We start from the raw sequence: 10,433 nt of genomic DNA, 5'->3' as shown, positions 1-10,433 counted from the left end.
GTGTTTTCAGCAGACTGCATTGCAAAATTATTAACCCCCCCTCTTCCTCTCGCGCGAGATCCACCCAGGATTCCTTAAATTGTTCCTTCTTGGCGAGCATGCATCCTTGTTTTGATTTTTTGCCTTCTAAAACCACAGAATGTTCAGACACTTTATCACCCCCAATCGCTATAAACCTGCGGCTCAAAGACTCAATTGTTGTTTCACTACTTCGCATTTAAGCTACCTTAGCGCTGCGGTTAGCATGTTCTCCTCTCCTCCCTCCTCCCTGTGTGTCCGCACTACTGTAGATTTGCATTTTAAAACCGTCTGTATTTTGGACATTTGTCCATCGATTCAGCATCGTCCACATTGTAATTGTGATGCAGCGGAGAATCGATAATTTTTCCAACCTCTAGCTGTAAGTGTTACATTTTATCTCATTCCACTTTGCAGACATGATGGCTACAGTCCGCAGTATCCTGGCATGCCGTATGGGATGCATCCCTCTGGAATGTACCAACAACAACAGGTGAGTTCACAGTCAGTATTCATTCTCCATTTAATGGAAAGTGATGAATGATAATAGGCCCTCATTCACAAAAGATGGTGTTGAAAATGTTCACTGTCTTATGTGATCCATGTATTTATTATGCATTTTAGACAAGAGTAATGATGAGACGCATGTCTTGATAGCCGTAATAATAGTAGTAATAACTGTTACAATAATAATGGCAATAATACCTCGGTTTTTGTCTGTAGTCATTTCCAAAAGGTCTGGTAAAAAAAAAAAATGTTTTGCCTATAAGAATTCATGCAAAAAATCTGTTCCTAAAAATGATGAACACATATTTTATAGAAAATAATAATACGGTAGTTTAAAAACAATGTGAAATTCATAAAAATGATGAATGATATGGATGAATATCACTTTTACTTTTATTGAAAACTCTGTTTTTTAATATCTCTTTTAAATTGCTTGACAAAAGAAGCAAATGAATATTCTAATATTTCTTTATAGTTTATTATGAATACATTGTGATTCATTATTAAAGAAATAACTTTGTGATTTTTGGTACCAAAAACAAAAGTTACGATAATTATTATTATGACATTAGCCTGGTATCTCAAACCAAATTTTAATCATGTATTTACGCGGATTAATCACACTATTTATGCTCCGACTGGTGTGGTCGTTGGCAAATTTTACTTCAAAATAAACCCCATCAGGACTTTTGATAACACCGTTATCAGGTTTTGAGTAAATGTAATGTATTCACCATGCACGAGGGCACCCGAGGCCGCAGTTCGATAATCGACTTTGTAGTTGTGTCATCGGATTTGCGGTGTCATGTTTTGGACACTCGGGTGAAGAGAGGGGCAGAGCTTTCTACCAATGGTGAGTTGGCTCTGATGGTGGGGGAGGATGCCGGACAGACCAGGCAGGCCCAAACGCATTGTGAGGGTCTGCTGGGAACGTCTAGCAGAGTCTCCTGTCAGAGAGTGTCGTTGTGGCTTGTGCAGCCCTTTGAGACACTAGTGATTTAGGGCTATATAACTAAACATTGATTGATTGCTTGAGAGTTTCAATTCCCACCTCCGAAAGAACTTTGAACATGTCACGAGGGAGGACCTGGACATTGAGTCCGAGCGGACCATGTTTCCGTACCTCGATTGTCGAGGCGGCTGATCAGAGCTGTGGCCGCAAGGTGGTTGGTGCCTGTCGTGGTGGTAATCCCAGAACCGGATGGTGGACACCAGCGGTGAGGGATGGCGTCAAGCTGAAGAAAGAGTCCTATCGGGTCCTTTAGGCTCATGGGATTTCAGAGGCAGCGGACAGGTACTGACAGACCAAGCGGTGTGCGGCTTCGGCAGTCACGGAGGCAAAAACTCGGACATGGGAGGAGTTCGGGGAAGCCATGGAAAACGACTTCCGAACGGCTTCGAAGCGATTCTGGACCACCATCCGCCGCCTCAGGAGGGGCAACAGTGCACTGTCAACACCGTGTATGGGAGGATGGTGTTCTGCTGACCTCGACTGCGGATGTTGTGGATAGGTGGAGGGAATACTTCGAAGACCTTCTCAATCCCACCTACACGGCTTCCTATGAGGAAGCAGTGCCTGGGGAATCTGTGGTGGGCTCTCTAATGACCTTGGATAAGCATAATAAGATGGATGGATGGATGGATGGTAGTGCATTCAAGCAACACATGTAAAAAAATTTCCTGTGACATTCTGACAATAAAGTTGGATTTGTGTCTGAATATTCGGGTCTTTTTTAAGATAAGTTAAATTATGCAAGCGAGTAATAACCTGGGATTAATCGAGATGAATCCAATTAAAAGTGTAATTAATTTGATTAAGAAAATGTTATAATTTGACAGCATATATATATAGTTGTGCGTTAGAAGAATATTTTCAGAATATTTTTACTAACAAGGTCCTCCTTTGCTTGGGCAGAGCTACAAAAGGCCCATGGATAGTATGTACGGACCCCCACCCAAGAGGCACGAGAGCGACATGTACGGCATCCAGTACTCCAACCAGCAGACAGAAATGTATAACCACTACGGTGGGGGCTATTCAGGCCCAGATACCAGACCCCTCCAAGGACAGTTCCCTTACACCTACCCCCGTGACCGCATGGCTTCTTCAATGCCAAGTCAGCACAGCATGATGAGTGGGGGGCCGACCACCAACCACACTGGTGACGGAGCCAACATGTGGCCGTCCAGGACAGACCTGGGTTATCCCTACCCCAACCGACAAGGACCTCCATCCCAAATGCCCCCTTACGGCTCCATCGGCAGGGAAGATATGGACGGGCGTCCCGGGCAGGATCAGTGGCACCGGCCGTCTCCTTATATGTCATCACCGGGCGGTATGTCTCCCTTTACATCACGCCACCCCTCTTCGTCTTATTCCAACTCCCAGTCCATGGCGAACCACCTGCCCAGAGCGCCCAGTCCAGGGGCGTTCCAGCGGGCCATGGACTCTCGGGTGTCGCCCAGCAAAGCGGCTTTCATGTCAGCCATGAAGATGTCAAAACCCGGGATGCCCATGATGGGATCTCAGGGATGCGGCCCACTGGGTCAGTTCCCTCCCAACCTGAGGAGGGACCTCAACTACCCACCGGGATCAGTGGAGGGCACCATGCCCAACCTCAGGCATCGACGCAAGCTCACCTCCAAGGACACTGGTGAGATGCAGCATTCATTTGTGTTGGATTTTATCATCTGGGCATATTAATATGTTCTATTTATGGAATAAAATAGAAATGTGCCAAATAATAATCTTAATAAAACTGAAAAATTAAATATAATGCTAATTTGGATATATTTCTATTTGGAATGGAAATTTGACAAAATTCCTTGTATTGATTATTGATAATTTTTATGGAATGTTCTGAACTCCTGTTTCTATGCCAGTGTAATATTGGAAGTGGATTTCAATATGACATGTAGCTGTTTAATAAAAGAGCTTGATTACCTCAAATTACCAATGAAAAGTTGAGTAATGATGACTGGTTTAAAGCAGTTTTGGGCCAAAAGTGAGAAGCTTTTGCTCTCTCTCTCCGTTTTTTAACTTAGGAACGCCCGAGGCTTGGCGTGTGATGATGTCTTTGAAGTCTGGCCTGTTGGCAGAGAGCACATGGGCGCTGGACACCATCAACATTCTGCTGTATGACGACAGCACTGTGACCTCCTTTAACCTCTCGCAGGTAAACGGCTGATCGATGACGAGGCGCATTAGAGATGTGACGTTTTCGAACGAATCAAGTCTTTTTAGCAACTATTTTCAGTGAATGAAGAGAATCGATTTGCAATTGCTTGAGTCTCAGTTGTCTGCTAATATTTGTGTTTCAGTTGTCCCACCTCCATTCCTGAGATTTTAAACATGTGAATGTTGTTAGCGTTCAAACATAAAACTCTGCAACAATTGTTCATCAATGTATTAATCCTATTATGCCCTTTTGTTCTGACAGGCGTCTCCTCCCACATTTCTCATCAGATACATATCGAGCAAAAGACCAAAATGTTCAGCAAATTCAGAATGTGCAGGCTATCTATTAACGCTTTCTGAAAAATGGCCCCATTTTCCAAAAATCCACATTTTACGCGGCATTCTCTCCTTAGAAATGAATATACTTTTTATGCTTGGGAGATTGGTTCCATTTTCTTCTTGGATTAAATGTTGACCAATTGAGCTCAAAGACTACGTTTACAATGCGGGCCAAAGTTTAAATAATTGTGCTTTTTATAAATCCGATTTTTTCCAGCTGCATGTTTAGATTACAAGTAAAATGCAATTTTCATCAGACTCCACTGTAAATGCGTAGAGGCCCCAATGTGGCCCATGTGACACCCGATGTCACTTGCATGCGCAGTTCAATAAAGTGTTAACAAAGGAAGTCGACCGGATTCTGTATATGAACAAGGACGTCGCTACTACTACTACTTTGCAAAATAAAAGATTGTTTTTTTATGTTACAAAAAAGTATTAAAGTAATATAATGCATGTATACATTTGAAAAGATCAGATTACAAAGGGATTTAGAATACCTCCTGATGTGGCCCGAATCTGATGCAAAAAGATTTGATTTGAAGCACTTTGAAGTATTTAGACTGGCAAAAAATATCCGATCTGTGTTACTTGAGGGAAAAAAATCAGATTTGGTGTGCAGTGTAAAGGGAGCCAAAGAATATAGTTGTGTAGGCAGCTGTGTAGGCAGCTAATGTTATTTCAGTATTTAAGGGCTCCTGTCAAGCAGTAGCAAGACATCTCAATGCAAACCCGAATCCTAATGAATCGGCCTTTGCAAATGTATCCAGACTGAAGTTGTCTTCTACTGTTAACACATACACACGAACACATCACACTGACATGCCCATGTGGCAGCCATCTTGGTGGGGGCAACGTTTCCATTAAAGGCAATGCATAGAGAAGGGTCGAGCCGCGGTCGTGCCCACAGGGGTGACAACAACGGAAGTGAACCTTGTCTTAAAGACATGCCCACAGTGGCGCTGACAACACGAGAGTGGGCACTTGATTTATACTTGATCCAAGATGGCTAATGCAATGCACCATGGTTGTCATTATTTCGATGGTTTAATGTACAGTATTGCTTTTTCGGCTGATTACATGCAATCCTAATTTAAAACCTAACCCTGACTTACTTTCAGCAATACTTCTTTTTTTTTTCTTCTGATTTCCGTGTTACGTATTGTCTCTCCAGCTTCACTTCCGTTTCAGACACACTTCACTCCATTGTCGTGACCCCTGCGGGCACATCTTTAAGTGGACGCGACTTAGACTTAAAGTGGGCACCCAACTTAGACCTAAAGTGAGAGCGACTTAGATGTACTTGAATGCATGTAGTGGTTATGTGGCAGCCACCTTGGTGGTAGGGGTGTAACGGTACACAAAAAACTCGGCTCGGTACGTATCTCGGTTTAGAGGTCACGGTTCGGTTCATTTTCGGCACAGTAAGAAAACAACAAAATATACAGTTTTTGGTTATTTATTTACCAAATTTGTAAACAATGGCTTTATCCTTTTAACATTGGGAACACTATAATAATTCTGCCCACGTTAATCATCATTAAACTGCCTCAAGTTGTTGCTGTGATTAAATAAAATGACAAAACTTTTCTTCTACATATAAAAAGTGCAACATTAAACAGTTTCAAGTCAACTCATCATGCTTAATTTATTACAGCATTTGGGAAGCCAGTAGTTGATTTATTATGTAAATGTTATATTTTTTATCAACATGTGATAGCAGGGACCTTGCCATTCAAAACTAGGCTGCTGCATTACTAATGATTAATGTAACTATAGCTGAAAAAATGGTACAATAGCAATAGGAGAGACTATTCATCTCTGAACACCATGGAGTTCATGTAGGCTTAATGATGCAGTTACATTATTATATCAACTATCAGAGACAGAAACTCTTCATTTAACATAATGTCCTTTTTTGCTGCTTCAACACAGAAAAAGCGAATTAGCCTTCACCTCAAGCCAGGACTGCGAGCGAGCTGAACTGCCTTTTATATTTCTAGAAAGTCAATGGGCTCATAGTGATGTTACTAGTAGTTGACTGAGAGGTGTTTATTATAATTTGGGGAGAGTCTGCTGCCTGATGCTTACCTGCTAAACGCTAAGCACTGACTACATGCGCTCTGAATACGCACTGCTGATTGGCTGTTACCGCTCTGTTTGTAACCAATCAGATGGTTGTGTGGGTGGGACAATGCTGGGTGCTGTGTAGAGTACTGACAGAAACAGAGGCTGAGGCGGCTACTTAATATGTTCGTGTGGAAACTCGTTCGGTACACCTCAGAACCGAACCGAAACCCCCGTACCGAAACGGTTCAATACAAATACACGTACCGTTACACCCCTACTTGGTGGCGGCACTGTTTCCTTCATACTAAATGACAAAATATTTTCCTCAACAGATCTGACTCATGTTGTTTACATGTTTTCTGTGTCTAGTTGCCGGGCTTTTTGGAGCTCGTCGTCGAGTACTTCCGCCGTTGCCTGATTGAGATCTTCGGCATCCTGGAAGAGTTTGAAGTAGAAATGGTGGCACAGAAAAGCTTGATGAACCTCACCTCTGATAAGAATGAAGAACCAACCCTGGACGGTGAAAGTGAAAGTACTGTCCAGCTGATACCAGAAGCTGTATTATGTATGGAGGTACCAGAGGACCTACTAGGGAACAAAATGGAGGAATCTCTTTCTGCTTGTGGACAACCTGTGTCACCTAATGGAAGGGAGTCTGGTGGGTGCATAAAAAAGGGTGAAGAAGACAAAGAGGAGGGTGAAAAGAAAGCAGAAAGTAAAAATGTGTGTGACGCTGAGCAGCAGTCAAAACCCAAACAAGCTAGCAAATATGACAAGTTCCCCATTAGCATTGTTGAGAGAGAGGACTTCAGTGAAGACATGATGGGTGATTTGGTTGAGGAGTTCAGCAGTGGGCTGCTCCACTGGCAGGCTGGTGGTGGGGACACCACGTCGCACATTCAAACATATTTCGAACCCCGCAGTGATCCACCTGCCAGTGCAGAAGACAAAGAAAACGAGACACCTGTCGGGAAGGAGCAAGCGATGAAACATATCTCCGCCACAATCGACGATGTTCTGTGTGCGCGGGTTGACGCTCTCTCCCACGCCCACCCCGCACGCTCAATGCCCTCCTACCCTTTCAGGGTGCACCCGGACGGAGAACGGGACCGCATCACCTTACTGGAGGACGAGCCACGCTGCCTGGACGAAGCCCCGCTGTCTACTAGCTCAGCCTGGCAAGAATCACTAACCAAGCGCTGCCTCTGCGTCTCCAACATCGTCCGCGGCTTGTCCTTCATCCCGGGGAACGACTCGGATTTGTCTCGGCACCCCACGCTGGTCCTTCTTCTGGGCCGGCTCCTCCTGCTGCACCACCAGCACCCCGAGAGGAACAGATTGCCCCCCGGCTGTCAAAGAGACGAGAAGGGCAGCAAAGACGAGTGGTGGTGGGAGTGTCTGAGTCTGCTCAGAGAGAATGCGATGGTCACACTGGCAAACATCTCTGGCCAGCTGGATCTGTCCGCCTATCCCGACACCATCTGCCTGCCAATATTGGACGGCCTCCTTCACTGGATGGTGTGCCCTTCCGCCGAAGCACAGGACCCCTTCCCTTCGGCGGCGGCCTACTCCCAGCTCACCCCTCAGAGGCTGGTTCTGGAGTGCCTCTGCAAGCTGAGCATACAAGACGGCAACGTGGATCTCCTTCTGGCCACGCCTCCTTTCAGCCGCCAGGAGAAACTCTTTACAATACTGGTCCGCTACGTGGGTCAGAGGAATGCCCAGGTGTACAGGGAGATGGCGGTGGCCGTCATCGCCCACCTGGCGCAAGGAGACCCCACTGCCGCACGTGCCATAGCCGCGCAGAAAGGAAGTGTGGGCAATTTGGTGGCCTTCTTAGAGGACGGCGTCAGCATGGCCCAGTACCAGCAGAACCCTCACAGCTTGCTGCACATGAGCCATGCCCACATGGAGGCGCCCAGCGTTAGCATGTTGTGTAGAGCAGCTAAAGGCCTGTTGGCCATGGCCCAAGTGGAGGAGAACAAAGCAGAGTTTGTGCTCTACGAAAGCAGATTGTTAGACATTTCCATTTCTTCCGTCCTCAACGCAGGCGTGGTGGCCATCGTTTGCCAGGTCCTCTTTCACCTGGGGAAGCTATGACAGGAGGAGAGGCGGGACTTGGCTTAGCAGACATTAAGGCGGACTATTTCACTTGATTTGCTTTTTTTATTTATCCAACAGAGAAAAAAATGTTTTTTAAAAGAAAAATCCATGTCTCTATGTACAATCTCTGAGTCCTCTTCCATGCGGGCTTGAGATTTCATTTGAATACAAATATTTAAAACCTGCCGGTGTTGACCTTGTGTTTACTTTTTTCACACCAGACTTCGGTGCTGACTTACACGGAGGAGGAGTTGCAATTATCATTTTGTTGTTGTTTTTGTTGTATAGAAGCTATAACGTCCTGGTTTTGTTATTGGAGAGTATTTATTTAAAAATGTGACACTGTACAGGAGTTTTCTTGAGGTTTGTTTTTGTCTTTTTTGGGGCCAGCATTTGTGGAGGAAACACACACTGACTTATTTTCGTCTCTCTGCTGGAAGAGAACTTGTGCAATAGGACAAAGAACAACCGAGGAACCGGAGGAAAACAGGCATGCAGTGTGCACTGTTGACCACAGGGAGGCAGCCTTGCACCAGCCAATCAACTTAAGAGGAGCGCGCCTGTCAAAAATGAATTGATCATTGCCTCAAAGACTCTGCAACTTGTCTCCTCAAGGCCTGTCTGTATTATTTCATCACTGTATACAAAACTGTACAATGGTTATTGCCAATCCAATCAAGCATAGCAACGGGTGGAAGACTATTCACACAGCTTTTATTGTTGTCAAACATTTGTTATTGTTAATGATTATACATCATTTGTTAATGGGGTCAGATATTTGAACATGGTTATCCCTGTTTCAGTGTAAAATAAATAGTAATGAAGCCTGTACGCATTGTATTATAGCTGAGAAAACAATCGCTTTGGTAATCAAATGTTAAAGTGCCAGGGTGAGAGGAGCCACAAGTTACACTTTTTTTTTGTAATGTCCTCCATTCACATTTTGGAGAAATGTGCTGTAAAACTACAAGATTATTGTAAAATTTGCCTTTTTTTCGTATGACTTCAGTATGTCTCTTTTATCCATTATACACATTTATACTCTGTCCTGCACATGTCACAAATAAATGTACAATGCTTACGTTATGCTCAAACTGCCAAATAGTTGCGTTACTTTCTCAGTAAATATGTACAACTATAATGACGTAAGTACAACAAGGACTGTAATTCTGCATTTAAATAATGTAATTAACTATGAAATCACTATTGTTAAGTTACAGCATATAGTTATAATTATATTGTAATTAAGTATAAAAAAAAATTGTAAAGTTACAACATAAAGTTGTAATTTTATTGTAATTACAAAAACAATTGCAAAGTTCTAGGACATATTTGTAATTTTATTGTAATTAAGTATAAAAACACAGTTGGGAAGTTATAGCATATAGTTGTAACTTGTAATTGTATTGTAATTAACTATAAAATCACAATTGTAAAGTTCCTGCACATATTTGTAATTTCATTGTAATTCAGTATAATCAATCAATCAATGTTTATTTATATAGCCCTAAATCACAAGTGTCTCAAAGGGCTGTACAAGCCACAATGACATCCTCAGTACAGAGCCCACATACGGGCAAGGAAAACTCACCCCAGTGGGACGTCAATGTGAATGACTATGAGAAACCTTGGAAAGGACCGCATATGTGGGTAACCCCACCTCCCCCTCCCCCCTCTAGGGGAGACCAAAAGCAATGGATGTCGAGTGGGTCTGACATAATATTGTGAAAGTCCCAACACATCAGCAAAAGTCCAGTTCATAGTGGGGCCAGCAGGAACCATCCCGAGCGGAGACGGGTCAGCAGCGTAGAGATGTCCCCATCCGATGGACAGGCTAGCGGTCCACCCCGGGTTGGGAGCAGAGTAGAAAAGAAAAACGGCAGATCAACTGGTCTAAAAAGGGAGTCTATTTAAAGGCTAGAGTATTCAAATGAGTTTTAAGATGAGACTTAAATGCTTCTACTGAGGTAGCATCTCTAACTTTTACCGGGAGGGCATTCCATAGTATTGGAGCCCGAATAGAAAACGCTCTATAGCCCGCAGACTTTTTTTGGGCTCTAGGAATCACTAATAAGCCGGAGTTCTTTGAACGCAGATTTCTTGCCGGGACATATTGTACAATACAATCGGCAAGATAGGCAGGAGCTTGACCGTGTAGTATTTTATACGTAAGTAGTAAAACCTTACAGTCGCATCTTAGGTGCACAGGAAGCCAGTG

The 10,433-nt window shown here is 43.7% G+C and overlaps 1 protein-coding gene across 5 annotated transcripts in view; it reads left to right on the top strand.

The window, feature by feature from the left end:
- Positions 1–9,308, top strand: part of arid1b (AT-rich interactive domain 1B) — a 692,248-nt gene extending 682,940 nt beyond the window's left edge. For all 5 annotated transcript variants that reach the window (XM_062041960.1, XM_062041959.1, XM_062041957.1 and 2 more), the window contains 4 exons: positions 436–511; positions 2,441–3,179; positions 3,571–3,701; positions 6,482–9,308. In XM_062041960.1, coding sequence (XP_061897944.1) covers positions 436–511; positions 2,441–3,179; positions 3,571–3,701; positions 6,482–8,212 — 2,677 coding nt within the window. In that variant the 3' untranslated portion in view covers positions 8,213–9,308. The remainder of the gene's footprint in view (positions 1–435; positions 512–2,440; positions 3,180–3,570; positions 3,702–6,481) is intronic.
- Positions 9,309–10,433: the final 1,125 nt, after the last annotated feature.

Source organism: Entelurus aequoreus, linkage group LG03 (assembly GCF_033978785.1).
Source record: "Entelurus aequoreus isolate RoL-2023_Sb linkage group LG03, RoL_Eaeq_v1.1, whole genome shotgun sequence".
NCBI classification, from domain to species: domain Eukaryota; kingdom Metazoa; phylum Chordata; class Actinopteri; order Syngnathiformes; family Syngnathidae; genus Entelurus; species Entelurus aequoreus.
This window is presented reverse-complemented; position numbering and strand designations above follow the sequence as displayed.